The 24,824-nt window shown below is 42.2% G+C and overlaps 1 protein-coding gene across 1 annotated transcript in view; it reads left to right on the forward strand.

Moving 5' to 3' along the window:
• Positions 1-24,824, forward strand: part of LOC124277820 — a 51,456-nt gene that overhangs the window by 7,125 nt on the left and 19,507 nt on the right. The window contains exons 2-10 of the mRNA XM_046713537.1: positions 9,048-9,298; positions 11,306-11,531; positions 12,334-12,525; positions 13,805-14,029; positions 16,087-16,305; positions 17,085-17,303; positions 18,427-18,651; positions 21,009-21,218; positions 22,293-22,595. Of these exons, the coding sequence (XP_046569493.1) occupies positions 11,405-11,531; positions 12,334-12,525; positions 13,805-14,029; positions 16,087-16,305; positions 17,085-17,303; positions 18,427-18,651; positions 21,009-21,218; positions 22,293-22,595 (1,720 nt within the window). The 5' untranslated portion in view covers positions 9,048-9,298; positions 11,306-11,404. The remainder of the gene's footprint in view (positions 1-9,047; positions 9,299-11,305; positions 11,532-12,333; positions 12,526-13,804; positions 14,030-16,086; positions 16,306-17,084; positions 17,304-18,426; positions 18,652-21,008; positions 21,219-22,292; positions 22,596-24,824) is intronic.

The following is a 24,824-nucleotide window of genomic DNA, read 5'->3' on the forward strand; positions in this document are numbered from 1 at the left end:
TAATAATTGGCTTGGGATGTCCTTGAAAACAAGATGTGTTTGACCCCCTTTTAAAATATAAATCGAGGGGAAAAGAAGATGTACCGACATTTTTTTAATTTGAAATTGGAAGAACTTTTGTTAAATTTGATTATGTACACTAATCCATCAACGGCTCGCAAAATAAATTGCTTTAGTTAAGACTATGGTCAGAAGTGAATTTACAGGCACCTAATCCTCTCCATGTGTGAATTTTTATGAATTTGTGCGAACAAAGCAAATTCATTGAAATTCACAGTTAAGATTACTACGATACACGCCAGTAGTTGTATATTACGTACTTGGGGTTTGTTTTTCTTTTAAAAAATATGGTCAAATAAAATATAAAATAACACGTAGAAGTAATCTTTATTTGTTGATTAAGCAAGGACAGTTACGTTTTTAATATGATATTACTGACCAGAACTATTTTCAAGTGAAAAGCAAACATATGATGAAATAAACAAAGAGGTATAGTTTTTTTTGTTCTTTCACAAACCCAGTAGAGCACTTATACTCATTTCTAGGATAACTACTCTAAAACCATAATTTAAAAACCCCTATAAACTATAATGATAATAATTCTATATTCGTCTTCCCTACACCCACACCACATGGAGGTTACACGTGTGCCTCACCCGAGCGTGTGTGAACAAGATGGACGTGTAGTAATGTAATATGCATAACGAGACAATAAACTTGAGGTGTGGAGCATCAGTTAACATCCTGCATGTCGTCACCTCACGGAGCTCTCAGTCAGAGTACATGCAATCATGACGTGTACTGTTATATAGGCAGCTGCTCTGTGGGTGACACACTGCAGTCTGTCGGCCTTAGGCTTGGAACACGGACATTTGCTTAAGTGCATACATATTTATAATAATTTCAATGCCAAGCTGTTTTCAATATTTGCTCAATTACCTATATGCCTTGTGGTAAAACAAATATGGAACATATAGTTGCAGTTTTAATATATTAAAGAATAATATATTTTTTATAAATACAATATTGAAATATCGTTTAGAATAATCTATATTTTCAGTATATTTTCCTTGTGTAAAACAAATGTGGAAAATATAGTTGCAGTTGCAGTTGCATATTTTGAAAACAAAAAGATAAATAATAATATATAATGCAAACAGTAATAAATATTATTTAGCTACTTCTCGTAGACTAATATATCTATTAAGTTCATTCTCTTTTCGTATAATATTTTTCGGTTAGTATATGCCATGATGTGCCTGTGACTGCCTGTTTAGAATGTCAGAATGTCGCCAACGTACTCGATGCCATCGCGTGTTTGATAAACTGTTGTCAGGACATGTAATTCACACGATCAATTTCGTATGAATGGTATGTTTCTACCAATAGTGAAATGACAACCTCGCCGCTGATTACTTCATGGCGAGTTGTAAAGTTAACTCGCCTGCCTCAAACACTTTAAGTATTCATGGAGCACATTTGCATCGTTGAGCGACAAGTGACCTTGCGCAAAGGCACCGCAATCAGCTTGACCAGAAATCTATAACTGTAGGTTTCGAATCACATAATATATACGTAACTATCAATGTCCCAGTAATTCTTATTCACGAGCAGATAGTTAGTCTGTTTTCTCAAACACATCCCCACTCCCTATTAAATAATGTATGACTTCATTAAATACAATGATATACGAATGAAGGTCAATATGTTGTGTTTGAAAACACAGTCATCCTAAATTATTTGCGAGACGTTTTGCATACCGTACGTTCCCGTATTTATTACCATGAGTATATAAGCACCTGCTTCCTTCTTGGGCGTGAGCATGCTGAACTTTGGTGATCCCATTTAAAATGTAAAACGAGTTCTGTGGCCAGTCAGCCCGCCCACAAGGTGTAAATTTCTCTTCTCTTGCCCGTAAAAGAAAAGAAAAACAAAACTAAATGTGGGGAGAAAATGCCAACGTGATTGACTGTCTTTATAACAGAGATGTTTATTTCGTGTATCACCATCAGCTAGGGGTCAGATTGATGTGGTTACAGGCCTCCCGACACGACATGCATGTAGATATAGGCATGGGGACCCTGTCTCTGACGCTAGTAAACGTATATCACAGACCCGTGCAAAAAGTATTCGGACACTTGACGGGATTTCCATAGACTTACATGTTACTTCAGTGTCGCATAAATAACTTTCATGAAGTGAGTTTAGGATGGATCTTTGTTAAATTTGATAGGCAAATTTGATATCATCTCTGCTCTGGACACACAAATTCAGTTCAATTTTCCGACCACTATTTAACTAATGACATCACATTTATCAGCTTGTGTATGGTTCCACAATGCACAATCCCATAGGCCGCCATGTTGGAGGAGTTCACGGCACTGTACACATGTTGATTAAATTGTTGCCATTCGATAAATAAGCAACGGAAAATTAAACAGAAATTATGTGACTGTAGGTTAAATGATTCCTCACAAATGTGCAAAATTTGACTTGGATCCTACGAAAATTAAATTCATAAAAATTATTTATGCTACACTAAATTAACATGTATGGAAATTACGTCAAGTGTCCGAATATTTTTTGCACGACTCTGTATGTCTGTTTCAGCAGCGTTACCATGACGTACTTCCAGCCGATCATGTCCTAATTGTGTAACAAATGGGACAACCGTACTCAGTGTTATAGTGTGCTGAATGTACGGGCGTGGTAAAATGGGGTTTGACGTCACGTTTATTGCAATTACATGTGTGTGTGCGTGCGTCCGTACGTATGTGTATTTTTAGAATTGTTTGACATGAAGAGCAGTGAGGTAAAGTCTTTGGTTATTTATACTTTATTAAAACTTCTTTTTGAGGTCGTGTTTGTGAGGTCATGCAACACTGTGGAGATTCTTAGGGAGAACTTGAAGTCCTCTTACGGTTGGTGGGATAAACTGACGTTCAAAAGAAAGTACACACGTGGAGTTTCTGGATTATTTTAAATGATCTGAAATGTGCTTTGATTGTGGCTCACAACGTTGTGTCACGTTGCCACAATTCCACAGATATCCTTTACATACGTACTTTCTTTTGTACGACACTTTATAAACTCTATTTAAGGAATGTCGGGCCCTTAACTCATTTCAAAATTGCAAGCAATAACTAATTTTTTGTTTAAAATAAGTTTTCATTGAATTTTAAATGAACTTTTCTCTGCGAAACCCGAAGGACAAATCATAGAAATGTTAACGAACGGACTTATGATTCAGATGTGGGTATGAGTAAAAGATTGCCATTCATACAGAGGTGTTGTAGATGATTAAGGTAACGTTGCAGCCTACGGGAACAGTCGTGCACAATGCCGGAAACAAAACGTAAAACTTTAAGTTGTGACGTTAAGTTAATTCTAACAAATATAAAAACATTGAATATCGAAGCACTCCCAACCCTCCCCTAGCCATTTACGTCAATAGAAGCATGATGAATACGTTAGCTTTTGAAAACTGATCGTTTGTTGCTTGTTAAGACGCCTTGTATATGACACGAGAATGCCACCCTTTAGGCATTATCGTTTTTTCATGTTTCATACTTAAGACCATGCATTTTATATTAACTGACAATGACACATGCAAACATGCGAGATTGATTGAATTGTAAACTGACGAATTTAGACATTCATTCATAATTTACTATTTTCTATATACGGCGTACTTAATAAGTGGGTGCAGTTGTATAACTAATTTCATAGAGCGAGATCCCCTCATTTACTGCTATCGACAATAACATAAAAAGCGTAAGACCCGTGAAGTATATAAAGTATTCTGTCACCACGTGCAAGATTAGCACGTCTGTAACTGAATTACCAGTGAATATCCGGGTTAGAATTGGCCTTCAGCAACCCATGCTTGTCGTAAGAGGCGATTAACTTGGGTGACACATGTCATCGTTTCCCAGTTTCGATGCTCATGCTGTTGATCACTAGATTGCCGCCATATAGGTGAGTGAGGTGTTAAACAATAAACAAACAAGTAAACAAGCACAGAGGTGATGGACTTAGATGAGGTACGTCACAGGCCCTTCCCTACACTCTAGTGGACTATTTCAGTGGTGATGAACATAGTCGAGTTTTGTCACAGGCCCTTCCCTACACTCTAGTGGACTATTTCAGAGGTGATGGACATAGTCGAGTTTTGTCACAGACCCTTCTCTACGCTCTAGTGGACTATTTCAGAGGTGATGGACATAGACGAGTTTTGTCACAGGCCCTTCCCTACACTCTAGTGGACTATTTCAGAGGTGATGGACATACACGAGTTTTGTCACAGGCCCTTCCCTACACTCTAGTGGACTATTTCAGTGGTGATGAACATAGTCGAGTTTTGTCACAGGCCCTTCCCTACACTCTAGTGGACTATTTCAGTGGTGATGGACATAGACGAGTTTTGTCACAGGCCCTTCCCTACACTCTAGTGGACTATTTCAGTGGTGATGGACATAGACGAGTTTTGTCACAGGCCCTTCCCTACACTCTAGTGGACTATTTCAGTGGTGATGGACATAGACGAGTTTTGTCACAGGCCCTTCCCTACACTCTAGTGGACTATTTCAGTGGTGATGGACATAGACGAGTTTTGTCACAGGCCCTTCCTACGCTCTAGTGGACTATTTCAGAGGTGATGGACATAGACGAGTTTTGTCACAGGCCCTTCCCTACGCTCTAGTGGACTATTTCAGAGGTGATGGACATAGACGAGTTTTGTGACAGGCCCTTCCCTACACTCTAGTGGACTATTTCAGTGGTGATGGACATAGACGAGTTTTGTCACAGACCCTTCCCTACACTCTAGTGGACTATTTCAGAGGTGATGGACATACACGAGTTTTGTGACAGGCCCTTCCTTACAGTCTAATGGGCTATTTCAGTGGTGATGGACATAGACGAGTTTTGTCACAGGCCCTTCCCTACACTCTAGTGGACTATTTCAGAGGTGATGGACATACACGAGTTTTGTGACAGGCCCTTCCCTACACTCTAGTGGACTATTTCAGTGGTGATGAACATAGTCGAGTTTTGTCACAGGCCCTTCCCTACACTCTAGTGGACTATTTCAGAGGTGATGGACATAGACGAGTTTTGTCACAGACCCTTCTCTACGCTCTAGTGGACTATTTCAGAGGTGATGGACATAGACGAGTTTTGTCACAGGCCCTTCCCTACACTCTAGTGGACTATTTCAGAGGTGATGGACATACACAAGTTTTGTCACAGGCCCTTCCCTACACTCTAGTGGACTATTTCAGTGGTGATGAACATAGTCGAGTTTTGTCTGAGCCCTTCCCTACACTCTAGTGGACTATTTCAGTGGTGATGGACATAGACGAGTTTTGTCACAGGCCCTTCCCTACACTCTAGTGGACTATTTCAGTGGTGATGGACATAGACGAGTTTTGTCACAGGCCCTTCCCTACACTCTAGTGGACTATTTCAGTGGTGATGGACATAGACGAGTTTTGTCACAGGCCCTTCCCTACACTCTAGTGGACTATTTCAGTGGTGATGGACATAGACGAGTTTTGTCACAGGCCCTTCCCTACGCTCTAGTGGACTATTTCAGAGGTGATGGACATAGACGAGTTTTGTCACAGGCCCTTCCCTACGCTCTAGTGGACTATTTCAGAGGTGATGGACATAGACGAGTTTTGTCACAGGCCCTTCCCTACACTCTAGTGGACTATTTCAGTGGTGATGGACATAGACGAGTTTTGTCACAGACCCTTCCCTACACTCTAGTGGACTATTTCAGAGGTGATGGACATACACGAGTTTTGTGACAGGCCCTTCCTTACAGTCTAATGGGCTATTTCAGTGGTGATGGACATAGACGAGTTTTGTCACAGGCCCTTCCCTACACTCTAGTGGACTATTTCAGAGGTGATGGACATACACGAGTTTTGTGACAGGCCCTTCCCTACACTCTAGTGGACTATTTCAGTGGTGATGGACATAGACGGGTTTTGTCACAGGCCCTTCCCTACACTCTAGTGGACTATTTCAGAGGTGATGGACATACACGAGATTTGTGACAGGCCCTTCCCTACACTCTAGTGGACTATTTCAGTGGTGATGGACATAGACGGGTTTTGTCACAGGCCCTTCCCTACACTCTAGTGGACTATTTCAGTGGTGATGGACATAGACGGGTTTTGTGACAGGCCCTTCCCTACACTCTAGTGGACTATTTCAGTGGTGATGGACATAGACGAGTTTTGTCACAGGCCCTTCCCTACACTCTAGTGGACTATTTCAGTGGTGATGGACATAGACGAGTTTTGTCACAGGCCCTTCCCTACGCTCTAGTGGACTATTTCAGTGGTGATGGACATAGACGAGTTTTGTCACAGGCCCTTCCCTACACTCTAGTGGACTATTTCAGTGGTGATGGACATAGACGAGTTTTGTCACAGGCCCTTCCCTACACTCTAGTGGACTATTTCAGTGGTGATGGACATAGACGAGTTTTGTGACAGGCCCTTCCTTACAGTCTAATGGGCTATTTCAGTGGTGATGGACATAGACGAGTTTTGTGACAGGCCCTTCCTTACAGTCTAATGGGCTATTTCAGTGGTGATGGACATAGACGAGTTTTGTGACAGGCCCTTCCTTACACTCTAGTGTACTATTTCAGTGGTGATGGACATAGACGAGTTTTGTGACAGGCCCTTCCCTACACTCTAGTGGACTATTTCAGTTGTGATGGACATAGACGAGTTTTGTCACAGACCCTTCCCTACACTCTAGTGGACTATTTCAGTGCATATTCTATTGAGAACCAGTTTACACCGGAATGCGCACGTGGTCAAGTGGATGGAGGAGTACTCCACAAAATCATACCCTTGCTTCCAATTTATCCGTTACTTCAATGACCATAGGTTACTGTCGGCTACTTCTGCCTCAAATCCACCAGTTGTCAAGTGGGTCACGTTATAGACACCAGCCCTGAGTTTAGTCGACAAAACCCGTCAACATCCGGGTTAGAAGTGGTCTTCAGCAACCCAGATCGTTGATGGTGTCATCCTATCCTAATATTCCGTTGATCGATGCTGAGGACATCAGTCACCGGATTGTCTGGTCCAGACTCGATACTTTATAAGCCGTCGTCATGTAACTTGAAAATTAAGTCCGGCGTTAAGCAGCAAACAAAGAAACAAATGTAAGTCGACTATAACAATTAACAGAAGGTACTAAGGACCTGGGTCCCGTTCCTCAAAGCGATCCTAAGTCTATGTTAAAGTATGGAGTTACGACTGTCGTAGCGCTACGATCGCTTAGAGGAACGGGGCCCAGGGCCTAGATTTTCGAAGCTCTCTTAGCGCTAAGATAGTCGTAAGTTAATGTTAATGTATGGCCCTTACGACTATCTTAGCGCTAAGAGAGCTTCGAAAATCTAGGCCCTGTTCCTGAAAGCGATCGTAGCGCTAAGGTGATCGTAACTCCCATACTTTATCATAGACTTACGACTGTCGTAGCGCTACGATCGCTTTGAGGAACGGGACACAGGGCCTTCTTCACATTTTAGCACTAAGGTGATCGTAAGTCACTAACGTAACCTTTGTGCAATGTTAAAGAACGGGAGTTAAGGTTAACCTTAGTAAAGGTTGCTTCGTGAAAGGAGCCCCAGGTCCCGGGCCTAGATTTTCGAAGCCCTCCTAGTGTTAAGATAGTCATAAGTGCCATACATTATCTAGCCCTAAGAGAGCTTCGAAAATCAAGGCCCAGTTCCACGATCCCACTGCGTCAGAGCGTATTGTATGAACGGGAATATCGTATCACATTTTCATCGTGCACGCGTGATCATCCTGACAGTTTTATTTACGCCATTTACAACACAATGAAACACTAACTAGGTAAACTGGGCCTCCTCTGCCTGGGGGTGAGTGCGTCTAAACACGATTTGTGATCGTCAGTGGCGACCACATACAAAGTTTCCTTTCCATCAATCGTGGTACAGTTTATTGCGCGTATCAATCAAATTGCTACAGAAGACAGCTTTGTTTCAACGTAATTCAGTGCGTGCGAACTATCTTTGTTTTGCCAGGTTAATGAATTTTGGGCATTGGAGATAATGTGAGAATAAATAGGGTGAATCACACGTGAGAAATGCTGCTTTTAGAAATACATGCTCCATTTGGCACGTTAAGAGCGGGTTTTACGTATGTAACCCATTTTGGAATCAAACCGGGAATTTCGCCATGACGACTGAACACTGTTATAGCAATGCCAGCCCACAGCGTAGTACACCTCACTCAGTAATATTCCAAGTTCCAACTGTAAACTGACCCGTTTGGGACAGAAAATCGTCAGCTTGACACCTAGAGCATGGATCCACACAATTTCGTTTCCGTGCCATGAAATCAACCTAACAAAGCCACGAAATCGACCTAACCATGCCATGAAATCGACCTTTTGGCCAAACCTGACCACTCGATCCATTGGTGGCCTCTTGGGATACTCAGGTGTTTTCTGCTTTTAATTTTCCATTTACAAAAGTTCAAAATGTGGCCCTTGTGCACTACAGCAGTTAACGACTAACATCGCTAAATTAAAACTACTGCTTTATTAATGAAGTGTTAATAATTAAACATAATCAGCGTTCTTGTAAAAATCCTTTGCTTTTGTTATTTTGGAGAGTAAAAGGGAAAACTAATGATGTATTTGTTATCCTTTTATCCCAGAACTTTTGTTGGGCGGTGGGGTAGCCTAGTCGCTCTGAAGACCCGGGTTCGATTCCCTACATGGGCACAATGTGTGGAGCCCATTTCTGGTGTCCCCCGCCGTGATGTTGCTGGAATATTGCTAAAAGCGGCGCAAAGCTAAACTCACTCACCCACCCCAGTGCTTTTGTCATGTACAAGCTGAGGTCCTTCAGATATTAATTACCACAGAGACAAATTGTTAATTACCAGGAGAAACTCTGTGAAGTAACAAGTTTGGAGAAAGTGAGGTTTCCTTCATTGTAGTCCGATCAACGCCGAGTCACAATGTACAATCTTGTCCTTTTGTTTCAGAATGAAGTCCCTACTGGTATCAACGCTGCTGCTTTGTTTCGTTAGTGAAATCAACACGTTAAAGAGAGGCATCTTCCCACCGTATAACTTTCTGTGTTCGGGTACCGGTATTAAGGCTGTAGACTTTGACTGCACAGGCTTTTTACAATGTATTGACACGACGGCCCACTGGCAAACATGTCCACCAAATCAATACTTTGATGGAGCTGTGAGCTGTTCTGGAGACAGCAGGAACTGTAAAAATTTAACAGGTATGCTTTTTTCATTGTTTTATGTAAATAATAATAAAGTTAATATTCATATAGCGCCTGTTCCAACAAGTTGCTCAGAGGTCCTCAGACAAAGGCACTGTCAAAAAGCTGTGTTTTAAGCATTCGCTTGAACTGGTGGAGTTGTCCTGGATGTTGTTTGAGAGATTGTTCAACAATATGTGTCCTGCTTCGGAAAAACATCTGTCACCACGGGTCTTTTCTTTTGGTGGGTGGTATTTCCAATATTCGTGATGTTCTTTTTCTCAGAGTCCGCCTGGGGATGTAATTGGACATAATTATGTTCACTGTTGTAGGGTGGAGCGAGATCACGCAGAAACTTTAACATGCAGACAGGGATCTTGAACATAATTCTTTGTCGAATCGATAACGAGTGAAGCCATGCCTTTGTAGTTATTTGTTGTTTAATATTGCTGACTGGAGTGCCACATGGTCACTTACAGCTGGCATATTGCTGACTGGAGTGCCACATGGTCACTTACAGCTGGCATATTGCTGACTGGACTGCCATATGGTCACTTACAGCTGGCATATTGCTGACTGGAGTGCCATATTACAGCTCGCTGACTTAGTGCCATATGCTGGCTGGCATATTGCTGACTGGAGTGCCATATGGTCACTTACAGCTGGCATATTGCTGACTGGAGTGCCATATGGTCACTTACAGCTGGCATATTGCTGACTGGAGTGCCATATGGTCACTTACAGCTGGCATATTGCTGACTGGAGGCCCATATGGCCACTTACAGCTGGAATATTGCGCTCATCACAACGTTGCATTCAGCAACGTCATAACTGTATGACGTCGGTCTGTACAAATTCGCGTGTGGACCCGCCAATCCACTGATTGACATTGAGGCATCACTATGCGCAGTTCCAGCTACATGGCGACGGTTTGTAAATAATCGAATCTGGACCATACAATCCAGTGATCAAAAGCATGAGCATCAATCTACGCAACTGGGATACGATAACATGTGTCAACCAAGTCAGTGAGAATGACTACCCGATCCAATTTGTAGCCTCTTACAACAAGCAATGGTTGCTGTAGATCAAATCTAAGCCGTCTTCATGGGTTTTTATCTTAAATAAAGTATGTCTGAGCAAAACATTACACACATTCCTTTTGCAAAATTCTTAACTATTTGCTGGAATGAACACGTGGACAAACCATGTTATCCGAGTTGTGTAGATTGAAGCTCATGCTTTTGATCACTGGATTGTCTGGTCCAGATTCGATTGTTCAAAGGCGTGAATAAGCAGTCGTGCATACTCAATGTATTAATGAATGCACGGTTAAAAAAACAAAAACTACCTGGTATTGCCTTATAGTGTCCAGTTGACATAATAGGGGTTGTTCCTTCATACAGGAATGGTCTGAAATATAACTGTGAGGAACGGATAATTCTAAATGCCATGATATAGGTGTATTTCCTTCAAAAGCATTGCTTTCAGTAATATCCCAACATGTCTGTAAATAATCTGGTCTGGACCAGACAATCTGCTGATTCATACCTTGAGTATCGATCTACGAAATGAAATACGATGACATGCATCAACCAAGTCAGCAACACGTGAAGGTCCGGGTTAGAATATTGATCTTCAGTAACCCATGCTTGTCGTAAGAGCTGACTAACGGGATCGGGTGCTCAGACTCGCTGACTTGGTTGACCGCATGTCATCGGTTCCCAATGGCGTAGATCGATGCTCATGCTGTTGAACACTGGATTGTCTGGTCCAGACCTGATTATTTACAGACCAACGTCATATAGCTGGAGTATTGCTGAGTGCGGCGTAAAACACCAAGCAACCAAGTCAACGAGCCTGACCACCCGATCCCGTTAGTCGAACCGTGAAGACCAACTCTTACACGGGTAGTAACGGGCTATTTCATACACACAGAAGTGGGAGAATATTCCCTTATTAACTGAATTGTGATTGTGTAAAGCATTGTATAATTCTGTTCAATCCCTCTGTCTTTCCTTGCAGAGGTTGCCAACACGACGTGCCCGTTCCACTCCACATTGACATTCCCTCATCCAGACAGCTGTGCCAAGTTCTATAACTGTAACAGAACCATCCCTATTGATGGGCTGTTGCAGTTTGAAGACGAGTGTCCTTTCCCCCCTGCTTTACGACTCCAACACCAAAGAGTGCAGCGACCCCGACATCAACCCCAACATCACCTGCCAAGCCCCAGCACCGCTGGACCAGTGTGAGTATTACACTGTTGACAAAAAAAATAAAAAAATGAAATATCTAAACTGACGTTCCAAAGAAAGTACACACTCGGTTCTTTGGTAAAATATTTTCTTTATAACAGCATTTATATTTAAAAAAAGTGTTTTGATTCTGCCTTGTCACAAACATTGTGCAAGTGTTTCCAAAACACCGCGGATATTGTACCCAATTACAACATTGCTAGCAAAATATTTATGGTTTTATTGGGAATAGTCCCAAAACTATTTTGTGTACTTTCTTATGTTCGTCAGTATAATTTATTGATCATTTTCTGTTTGTTGGTTGTTAAAGTCGCACTCAGCAATACTTAAGCTTTGTGGGTAAATAATCGAGCCTGGACCAGACCATCCCGTGATTGACACCATGAGCATCGATCTACGCAACTGAGATACGAAGACGTGTGTCAACCAAGTTAGCGAGTCTGACCACCCGATCCCTTTAGTCGCCTCCTACGACAAGCGTGGGTTGCTGAAGAACATTTGATAGCATCCACGCAATAGTGAGTGAGTTTAGTTTTACGCCGCACTCAGCAATAGTCCAGCTATATGGCGGCGGTCTGTAAATAATCGAGTCTGGACCAGACAACCCAGTGATCAACAGCATCCATGCAATAAAGGCAACTGGGCATATTCATTATCGTCGTTGTTAACCTCGTCAGTGACGATGCTGAATGTTGGTCATGTTTCCATGGTACCCATGGCGTTGAAGTTGCTCATTATATCAACCACTGGTTTAACAGTTTGCTGACATAAAATAACAATTATGTATGTGTACAGGTTCCTACCATCTGGAGTGTGGTCGGCCCGTGTGCACAGGCCTCCCGGACGGAGAGCACGGATACTCCACGCAACCCTTCGACGTGGAGTACGTTATCTGTAAAAATGGCCTTGTCGACATGGTCAAACGTTGTACCCGTCAGGGAGAAGTATTCGACCCAATAGCCAGACTGTGCACAACCAATTATAAACGTAAGTAAGATGATATTTGAACTATACATTCACGGACCTTGAAGCAATGAATCCATGGGTTTGATTTTCTCGGGCGCTGCTATTTGCTGTTCAGAGTTGCCTCCCTTTCCCGTGCAGAACCATTTCGTGGGTTGAAAATCCCGACTGGCGTTATTGTGTCTATGATTTAGTCAGCACATAACAGCGCTGCTGAGGTTCACCAAAACCTGCATCAGTTCGTGTTTTCTTACCACATAGGGCGGCGGGTAGCCGAATGGTTAAAGCGTTAGCTCCCCACGCCGAAGACTAGGGTTCGATTCCCCACATGGGTTCAATGTTTGAAGCTAGTGTCCCCCGCCGTGATATTGCTGAAAGCGGCGTAAAACTAAATTCAGCCATTCACTCACTCACTCCTACCACATCCCTGTTGTATAGCGGGGATATTGTTCAGAATGGCGTTATATCGGACCCACTCACTATAACGAAGCAAAGCAAAATATCAGCAACGGTGTTCACCAGTTTTGAGCCGATATGCGAATAACCGCGCTTTTCCCCTTAAACATCATAATGTCGATTATATGGATCATCCTTTCGCGTATTTCGAAACAGAATTCGGTTTGGAAGCTTTCTATAATCATCGTTCGCTGGTTTGTATCTTATATTAAAAATCTGACTCACTTCACGTTCTCCGCGAACATGAAATTGTCAACTTTCATATTTACCGATTCCTTTACAGCAAAACCGTCATACTTCCGGTTGAAAATATGCCTCTTTGTTATCTGCAAGCATAAGTGTTTTTCTGATTTGCAACTTGCTGTTAACAACATTCACTGTCTTGTATTCACGTGATAATAGATCCATTTCCTACAACTGTCAATTGGGTCCAAGGCTAGTATTAACAAGAATCATTATTCTACTTCCCAGCTTCTAAAATGCCACTCAGACAAGCTAATATTAACGTTCCGTGGCTTGTTGAAGCGGCTTGGTGACCCAATGGTTACAGCGTTCACTCGTCACGCAAATGAACAGGGTCATTTTACCCACAGGAGCAAAATATGTAAACGCCATGTTTGGTCTAAAAGTGACGTAAAACCATACTCTCTCAAGACATTATTATGAATATTTTTACAGATCAATATGGACATCATCATCATCATCATCATCATCATCGTGTCATTATTATTGTTGTTCTTGTTATACTTTCGATCTATCAACTGATATTTAAACATTATTCAATTCTGATCTGTGAACGTTCGCCGTTCAGTGTTCACTGTCTTGATTATCACATCAACTTTTCCAGCATCTATACCAGCCTATTGCCAAGCGAACCGGAACGTAACATTCGCGTCCCCCGAGTCGTGCTCCCTCTTCTACAACTGCAGCAACATCGACGCCCGCCCCAACTCCACCCTGGAGGAGTATCAAGACGAGTGCCCCTACCTGTTCCTATTCGACCCCGTGGCTCGGATGTGCAAGTTCTACCCTGGCGTCATGTGCGGTCTGCGGCCCGAACCCAAGGCTCCATGTGAGTAGCGTTGTCATAGTCAGTCATGTGACTCACGTTGTCATAGTCATAGTCATGTGACTCACGTTGTCATAGTCATAGTCATGTGACTCACGTTGTCATAGTCATAGTCATGTGACTCACGTTGTCATAGTCATAGTCATGTGACTCACGTTGTCATAGTCATAGTCATGTGACTCACGTTGTCATAGTCATAGTCATGTGACTCACGTTGTCATAGTCATAGTCATGTGACTCACGTTGTCATAGTCATAGTCATGTGACTCACGTTGTCATAGTCATAGTCATGTGACTCACGTTGTCATAGTCATAGTCATGTGACTCACGTTGTCATAGACGTCACGCGAAACCGTTGGGGTGCAGGATGGCTGTGTATGTGAATGAATGAATGAATGAATGAATGAATTTCTTTATTTCCTCCTGAATCTACATCCGAAGATTTACGATATCCCTGATGCTACTCAGAGCAAACACATGATGTAAATATGTACATGAATGTAAATTTGAGTCCTAGTAACACAAGCTGTATAAGTAAATGTTTGATATCCCATATGTTTACAAATGACAGCTATTGATGCACAGCAGATGAAAAGAGAGGATGGTCTAATACATTTTCCAGATGAAGTGCATATTTACAGAATAACAATAATACACTTTCCCAAGTGGTCTGGCTAACAGTACCAGGTAGTGTTTGAGCCGAACCCCAAAATAGTGCAAGCTTCATTTTCATCCAAAAGTTCAATTTGAACTTTCAACATCCAGTTTGTCAGTGAGGGTTGTGTGGCGTTGTTTTGCTGCGACGTGCGAACCAAATGCCCTCAGGTACATTTCATGGGCTTCGGTGCCCTACACGCAGAGCACATTTCATGTGCTGTCTTCTCAAACAAATGACTTTCGAAATACCACTCTCTTCACCCAGTAGTAAATGGGTACCCGGTAGAATGACCCGTGTCGTTACAGCTAACTTTCTTTCTGCGAGAGCAATCTGATCCACTGGTACTGATGATATTTGAGTATATTAGGATGGCATCTTTCTATGGATATATAACTAACTCTGGAATTACCTTCAGCTATGGGTACACTGTTTTTCATGCTGTATCGGTCGCGATGTGGATTTACAGGCAATTTAAGTACACAGTCAAAGTCAAAATTGATATAAAATATACACGTCATCGGAGCATGATACACTGAAATACATGTACAAACGCCATCCAATGGGCTATTAAAGACAGCAAAATCATGTTTATTTCTCCGTAAATGTTTTTAGATTTGTACATAATGGAGTTGTTACGCCTAGAGAAGAAACAAGTTTAAAAATACAGTATCTAAAAACATAAATATAAATGCATATTAGGGGAAAAAACCATTATGAATGACAGAACAGTTTTCTCAGGATGACTTTTTAAAGCAAATTGTATCTGATGAAGGGACTAGTGTGATATTGGCAAGGCAAAAGTGTCATTTTGCTCCTGGAGTAAATATACTTTTACTTTACCTCCGGAGCAGGTGTAAATTTACTCCAGGAGTATAAATACTTACGTGAGTAAATTCGTTTTGTGACGTTTACATGGTCAATTTACTTACCATAAGAAACTTTACTTACATAAGCCAATGTACTCCTGTTTGTAAATGTGTGCATGTGAAACCAGCTTTATTTTCAAATTACTGGCAGTGCAATCATGGAATATGTTCTGGAGTTTACTAAGGCGGGTATCATTATAAGACAGACTTTAAGTAGAAAATGGTTTTCATCTTCAGAACCATCACTACAAAAATGACAAAAAAAAGAGTTATATTCGTAAAATCATGGCACCCGTGAAGATCCGGGTTAGAATTGATCTTCAGTAACCCATGCTTGTCGTAATAGGCGACTAACGGGATCGGGTGGTCAGGTTCGCTGACTTGGTTGACACATGTCATCGGTTCCCAATTGCGCAGATCGATGCTCTGGTCCAGACTCGATTATTTACAAACCGGCGCCATGTAGCTGGAATATTGCTGAGTGCGGCGTAAAACTAAACTCACTCACTCACTCACCCATTGTAATCTCGTTCCAGGCGACTATATCATTGGCCACTGTATTGGACGAGAGAAGTGCATCCCCTGTGAAGCAAGCTGTATGGGTCTTAATGACGGCCCCAACATCTACCCGGGCAAAGCCTTGACCTCCGAGTACCTGGACTGTGATAAGGAGCGCACTCGCAACATGAAGGTCTGTCTGGGCGGGAAGATATTTGACCCAATGACAGAAGATTGTGGATCTGAAATTAGCACAGGTATGTCTGTAAGCCGTACATCAAAATGTGCAGAGATGTATTGGTATGAATTATTCATTAAACTAGGTTTCTATCATATTACGCATTAACTGCCAATGTATGTCGTCAAGTCATCTAGGTAAAACACACTGTATGTTTAGGAAGTAAGTGAGAGAGTTGATATTTAACGTCGTATCGGTATTGTTTCAGCCATAGAGCGAAGGAAGTCACTCCAGTATTTCAGCCATTTTGCGAGTGTGCTTTGAGTCATTAAGATGAACGAACCGGATTTAAATTATTCGGCCACATCACAACTTGCATTCACAACTTGCCAATGACCATGGCTCAACTTGTCTACCCGGTGCCACACATAGCAGTACTGGTCTTATAACATTTAAAGGCAGTTTATAAACATATTAAAGCCCCTTGCATGTCTGTAACTGAATTATCCGTGAAGATCCGGGTTAGAATTGATCTTCAGTAACACATGCTTGTCGTAAGAGGCGACTTAAGGGATTGAGTGATCTTGGTTGATACAAGCCATCGTATCCCAGTTGCGTAGATCGATGCTCATGATGACAATCACTGGATTGTCTGGTCCAGACTCGATTATTTACAGACTGCTGTTATGTAGCTGGAATATTGCTAAATATGACGTTAAAGACACTGACTCTCAACACGTACGTAGGACAATTAACAGTCCGCTTGTCTTCTCATGTAAACAATGCTGTGTACTGCGTTAAAACAATAAACAAACAAACAAACAAACAAAGCTATAACTGAATAATTCTACATTCCAGCGACCCTGGAGCTGTTCTGTGCCAAGAACCCCACCATGATAATTCCCCATCCTGGTGAATGCACTCAGTTCTACGACTGCCAGAAAGTGATGGCTTCAGGGAACCTCAACAAGTTTGTTCGCGAGTGTCTGTTCCCCCAGGTGTTCGACCCCAGAGACAACACCTGCAAGGACAGACAGATGGTGTCGTGTGACTACAGGCGGCTACCGACCTCAATGTGTACGTAGATCTCAGTGTAACAGGGGCGGTGGGGTAGCCTAGTGAATAAAGCGTTCGCTCGTCAGGCTGAAGACCGGGTTCGATTCCCCACATGGGTACAATGTGTGAAGCCCATTTTTGGTGTCCCCCGCCGTGATATTGCTGGAATATTGATAAACGCGGCGTAAAACCAAACTCACTCACTCTCAGTGTGCCAGGTGTAGGAGATGCCGACGGTAGCTGACCCGGGATCCTGGGCTGGAATGCCATAGTTAGGGCTGGATTCTACAGCCGAACAGTTAAAGGCGGACACTGCTGCACAGACGCATGATATTACCCAGTCTGTCACACAGTCCCTGAACCGAATTATATTCTCTTCCGCCCAGCCCTTTCTGCAATGCTAAAGCCCCAAATATAGCAAGTCCTCATTTACTCAGATTCAGGTGCTTAATTTCCCTCCTCACTGGGGCTCCTTTTCAAATTAAAGGAATTGATTGTTTTTCCCAAAATTATATATATTCAGACACTAAGCGTTGTGTTAGTCAATGTACACGTGTTGCTCACTTCCACAGTCTTCCATGCAGACCCTGAAACAAATATATCCAAGAAAACCTATGCAAATCTAGATTATGTGGCAAGTCTAGATTTCCACGGTTTCTGAAAATGAAGAAAGTCTCTGGTCTCCTTTTCATTATATTTTATGATTATAATTTAGGAACTGTTCTCTTCTGTAAAACATGCTCATTTCTGAGACGATGTTAGTCTACTTACTTCCAGAGCTTGCTGGAATATATTATGGACTAGTACGATCAAACATTTCTTCCCCTTCCACAACCTTGTTTCCCTGCGTTAGTTTGCTGTGTCTGTGTGGAGAATGTAAAAACTGTATCAACAAACACACGCACACACATACATACACAAATACACATGCAAACATATGGATTTTCACCTTACGTCATCTCTTACCCAAGCAGGGGCGGTGGGGTAGCCTAAAGGTCAAAGCGTCAGCTCTGAGGACCCGGGTTCGATCAGTACAATGTATGGAGCCCATTCCTATGTCCACCACCACGATATTGCTGGAATATTGCTAAAAGCGGCGTAACACCATACTCACTCACTGTTACCCATTCCATGTATATTCCAGGCGGGTACCTCCAACATCAGTGTGTGGGACAGAAGTGCTCCCCCTGTGTCGACACGCTACCCTCATGTACAGGCAAGAGTAACGGCTACTGGCCCTTGGTAGGCGAGGAGATGACGGCCTTCTTCCTGGTGTGTACTGGAGGGCTGTTCACCTCCATAGGACAATGTCCTAACGGGGAGGTGTTCGATCAGTTGACCAGGACCTGTACTCCTACTGTAACCACGGGTGAGTACTCACGACATGTCCCTAAATGTCCCTAAATAGTCTAAAATCCGGCCTCTCACAGCAGGGTGAAGGTCATTCGTGACCAGCTCGTGTTATTCCGGGACAAGCCGAATAGCGACTCGTGCCCCTCTGGAAGGATTTCGTATTGGCGCATGGATATCGGAACTACTCTATCAAGAACGATAACTCTATCCCTGTTTGATTCCAATGTTTCTTAATTATCACCGAAGCACATGTACATTGTATTGCTAGGTTGTTGTTTTGGGGGGTTGTTTACTTATTTATTTTAAAGAATTAACCTCTTTGATCCATCTAAAAGAAGGAGAAAAACATATTTGTTAAAGACATATTCTCATGTAATTATTACCAGCTGTTAACCTTATATTTCCAATTAGGGTTTACTAATCACAACTGGGAATTGTTTTATTGAATATGCCAATAAAAGTTTTACAATTTCAGCTACATTAAATCCCAAAGCACATACTCAAGAATGACGTTAATATATTTCTCAAACTGAACGTTCGTGTAATCTTGCTGTCATACCCCTGGTTTTTTTTAAAATCAATTCGCTGAGAAAAATATGAATGACCAAAAAAGTAGTCAGACTAATATATCCCCAGAGATGTGAAATATAAGCCCAATGTTTGATGATTAAAGTTGATTAGTTACATACAAATATAATATTATTGTTTTGAAACACGTAGCGATTTATAATTACATTTCCTAAAATTGTTGGAAGCGCACGTACAATCTCCATAACAAGCCCGCAAGATCACCAGAAATACACTCAGTTGGACCCATGAGAGCCGTTATGTCAACAAACGCACGTGCGCGTTTTTGGATCTCTCACCGTCAATCGCATGATTCTTATTGAAAACTTCATAAAAGGCAGCAAAATCCTTTTAGCTACGTTCTTTGTACTTTCAATATGACGATCATAGGCGGATTCAGAGGAGGGGTGCAGGGGTGCGCACCCCCCCTTTTGTCCTGAAAGTTTATTAAATGACCATTGGAACTCGGTAGAAAATGAAGTGTGCACCCTCCCTTTTCTCAATAGTGTGCACCCCCCCTTTTTCAAAAAGCTGTATCCGCCCCTGGACGATATATATTGTTCATGATTTTTTAAACCATGACATAATGCCATAAACGATTTAAGTACTCGGGATTATTTTTATCAAAGCACCGCGGTCATTTACCCGCGTTTTGATGGGTTTGTCGTATTTTCGCACATAACAAGCATCGAGAGGGGGACGAGTCTTCTTGGAGGTTACGGAAAGGGGCGAGTGGTGACGAATGGGGCAAGGTGTCAACGCTGCGCCATGATCAGAGATATATGTTGAAAAGCAGTCTTTGTTCTACAAACACACAAAAAGAAAAGAAAATGTATGCCAGATATAAACCCTGGATTTCAAACACCTTGAAAAAACACATATAGTTATTTGTGAACATTCCATGCACACTAAACGCCGAAAGAAACGTTACCCTCCTTCCTGAATGAGGGAGGTACCTATCTTTAGATGACGTTGTGATGCGTGTCTGAAGCCCTGAAGAAGTCTTTTAACGTGATACGGTGGTATCCGTGGGCGTTGGCAACAGCATTGTATGTCGACCCCATCTGCACCATTACAATGGCTCTCTTTCTCTCTCTTCAGCTGTTAATCGTGGCATATTTCTCGTACTTGTGTATCATATCATGTATTCTTGGCTCTCTTTATACTCTTTAGAATCATTCTACATGTGAAATGGATGCAAAGACTGCTTGAATATTGCTGCGTTTTGGCGATTGATATTGCTATGTGTAAACAGAAAATGGAAAAATGTTACTTTGCAAGCAAAAATGTTAACAAATATAATTTCATATGTTCCTAAACGGGTTTTCACAATATCAAAGACACGTTTTACTTGTTTTCACTGATGCATCTCAGCAGAAAATGTTTTAAAAGACTAAAATCATAGGAATGATTATTTTACAATTTTAGACACACCACAACAGTTGTGTCATGTTTTAATTGTTGAAAAATGGTGACTTTAAATGGTTTACCAAAGCAGAATTTTATTTCAACCTCTCTTTTGGACATCTAAATCACTCTTATTGGTTTATTTCGGCATGGACGAAAATAGGACAATTTTACTTTTCTGAGAAAGATGCATGTCACCTATTTATGAATGCATTTGAGAATACTTTTTTTCGTGATTTGCATAAAGCTGGGTTATTTAGTTTTCTTGTAATCTAATACCTTCTAACATATCTTTGTTAGTTTTTAAGTAATTCATAAAGGTAGGACGGTAACGTTTCTTTTGGCGTTTAGTGTATACATAACCAATACATGGACTAATTTGACACTGCAATGTTTTAGCCGCTTTGAGGGCGTTCTGCTCCGCGCACCCTGATTCCGCTGTGGCCAACCCCCAACACTGCGGCCAGTTCTACAAGTGTACCCCCGCCGGCGGCCCCCCGACCGCCTTCTCCGAGTGTGTGTACCCCCAGGAGTTTTCCATCAGCGGGAAGGAGTGTCGGCCATATACGAACGTGGACTGTGCTGAGAGGGTGGAGAAAGTCCAGGGATGTGAGTACAGAGAGAGAGAAGTACATGTGTTCTCGATGGATGGAAGGATGGATGGATGGACGAATAGATGGATGGAAAGTAACGAATGAATGGGTGGATGAATGAATGAATAATTGATAGATGAATGCCGGGCGAATGAATGGGTGGATGAATGAATGGATAGATGAACGCCGGACGAATGAATGGGTGGGTGAATGAATGAACGAATGAATGGATAGATGAACGCCAGATGGATGATTGGGTGGATGAATAAATGAATGGTTGAATGGCTGGATACTCAAAGGTGGTAAAACGATGAAGCAGAAGGTTATGAATGAAGTTACGTACGAACGCATTTCTAATTCACAACTCAGTGGCGATATATAGAACAAGACATGTGAAGAACCCAAATGAATTAATGAATTTACTCAAAGCCACTAGAACAATACCAAATGTGAAGAATACAGAACCAGCCAGTTTTCAGCTGAGTTTTCGAACATTGCTAGTTCCTGTCTGATGTTTGTATGACGTTACACTTCCAGATGGTGGTGAGGCTGAATGAGTCAGCTGCTGTGATTGGTGGCTATCCATGCTATCCTTTACCACCTACCCGCATGGTAGGCATCATAGCAGTGCTGATGCTCACTCTGGTGTCTGCACACTATGACGTTTGTCGATGATATATTGTTGCAATCAAGAAGTCAAGAAGGCATTATTACGATATGAGAATATATTTTCTTAACATTCAATGTCGCTGTTGCCGTGAATGTCCTTGACCTTCACTGGGTGGGACTATTAAGATGGCGTTTATTCATACGTTGTCTCCCTCGTATGACATAATGCTCTTCAGTTCATCGTTATTTGGCCCCTGTCCACCAGATCCTGTGAGGTAGCCAAATGGATAAATGCTGTTCCATTCTCCACATGGGTTATGTGTGAAGTCCATTTCTGGGGTCCTCTTCCGTGATATTGCTAGAGTAATGCTAAAAGCGGCGTAAAACTATACTCACTCACTGACAAGTACAGCTTTCCATTAAGGTAGCAAACAACTTTGTTAAGTAAGTATCCTAAATTCATAATGTTTCCGTTGCCTAGGCGACTACACCGGGATCAACACCTGCAAAGTCGCAGACTTGTCTTGCACGTGCCGCTTCCCATCATGCTTTGGTCAGCGTGATGGCGTAATTTCCGTTTTCCCTGGCGACAACACCATGTACTACACATGTCGAGACAACCGCACCATTGTGACGACATGCACCGGGCCCAGCTTCTTTGACCCCGCAATCCTCGGATGTAGCGGCCTTACAACACCACCTGCAGCAGCGACTACAACGACGGCACCAAGAGTTACAACTACACCACGTGGCCCACCACCTCCAACATCTCCTCTTGATAATGGTAAGGTTCAATGAGTGATCGTGACGCCATGTTAGAACGTTAAGTCATATAGCATCTCATCCTACCTGGTACCCATTCACTGCTGAGTGACCACAGTTAGGCATGCTAGGAAGAAGGTCACTTGCCGAAGGTGATACCAACTGTTCTACATGTGCTTTAGCATGGAGCGTGACCGAAGCGCTAAACACTCCCAAGAGTCAAGATGACAAAAACACGGTCACTCTTGCAGTTTAACTTCGTCTTATTTGTAATTCGTGCGCTGTGCAAAGTGAAACTGACCAAGTATCGATAATGCTAGTTTTACTTTTATTGAAAAAAAACAGCTGTTGTCGTACAGGGTCTGCATACTTCAAAAAATTAGAGAACTTCATCAGATGTAATCAAGATAAGAAGAACACAATGTCATGGTCTTACACATCCTCTATATTTCCACGGCTAGCTTTCCGGTGAACCTTTACTGATCCTTCGATCCATTCCCGTGCTCCTTGCGATCTCAAATTACCTGCCCTTGATCAGAATGCGAGAATAATTCTCAAGGTTGGTTTGACAATCTCAACAACGTGTCGACCAAACCCTTGATTCTTCTCGAACGTTCGACAAATTCAATATTAAAATATGGTTGCAAGCAACGATGAGGTCTCCTTGGCTTTAGTTCTATCTATTGTATTTGGGGGCAAGAAATCATCATCCAAAACGGAGCCAGAACACGTTTTTGACAGGCGAGGGGATCTTCCAAATACAGCCGGGGTCGCGGGGGTCATGTAGCTTTTAAGAAGTTCTGGAGAAGAAATAGTTCCGTCTTTAAAAGGCTGTATCTCAGTTGTTCTTGGGTCTACGGTCAAAACAATTAGTGTTCTGGAATCACCAAGACTTCATTTACCATCTAGAATGATGATTGGCACAATGGTTACTGGCATCAGTTATGGAAAGTTTGGAATGTCAGAGCTGATGGTTCGAGCTCAGCACAGTCGGGAGCAAACTACTCAGAAAACTGCTCAAAAACATGGCCAAAAAACTGAAAACAAAAATAACTGCCAAACGGCACGTTTTAGCGACTTGACCCGTCCAGGCAAAATTGTTGGGAATTCGATTGTGCATCTGTACAAGAGATTTGGAAGTGTTGGAACAATTAGTTCTTGAGATATTTGCTGTCAAACTTTGAAATTTTGGAATTAATTTTGAATGATCTCCCCTTTGCTTTTTGGCCTAGAGCCTAGAGATTTTAAGGGGAATATCTACACCTCGGTGCGCAACTGCGTGATTTTTTTTAAGCGATTCGGACCATTGGTTAGGGGTTATGCTTGGTACATAAATCGGCGGAATAATAATAATAAATAATAATAATGATAATCCGAACGATTATAATAAGTCTCCTGCCTAGAGGCAAGGAGCCCTAAAAACTGACACAATCAAAAGAAAGCTCTCAACAATTTTTTTGTGTGGAAAAGGTGTCTTCATTTCCAAAATCTTTTATTTCTAGGTTACCTCCCTTACCCCCTCCCGTTCCCTTATGTCGATGTTTGATTGGCTGGTAAACTGTAAATTAATATCAAGGGCGGATAATCTGCGAACCACGTGGATCCATTGGTTAGTGTATTTTTACCGAAAATCGAGGCCCGGAGACATACAGGTTGCGTCTTGACATGACCAAACCCCCAGGACATATAGCACATCCGGGTTGTGTAAAGGGAGAGTTCTATGGCGTGTGACCCAGCCATTCCTCGTGGTTAGACAGAGTCAGAATTGATCTATGTTGGTAAGAATTAAAGGACAAAGTGACCAGGTCGCTGACCAAATATGTGGATGTTTATGGTGTCAAATCCTGTATGTTCTGATCCAGTCAAGTGTCCCCACACACACACACACACACACACACACACACACACACACTCCGGCACAGCGATGAGTTAACATAACATCACTGCCACAGGCTAATTTGCATATCACGTGACCGGACTTTTCTCTTGTTTGTAATCAAACGCGCATATTCATAATAAGAAGAGACTGGACTCACGAAAGCTTTCCGGCGCTCTCTTCATAATGTTTTACATTGTTACATATATATTCTTCCACAACTGCGACAGTTAGGTCTATGACAGTACATATTTAGATATCCAACTGGCTGCATCGTTTGCTCTCCGTCGGCTTCGATGACAGCACGTGGAGCCGTACAACCTATGTAAACAAAGGATCGCTACGCAAATCGAAATAGTGTTACATGTTTTGGAT

This window comes from Haliotis rubra, unplaced genomic scaffold, assembly GCF_003918875.1.
Source record: "Haliotis rubra isolate DU_JTF1 unplaced genomic scaffold, ASM391887v1 Scf106, whole genome shotgun sequence".
Lineage (NCBI taxonomy): Eukaryota > Metazoa > Mollusca > Gastropoda > Lepetellida > Haliotidae > Haliotis > Haliotis rubra.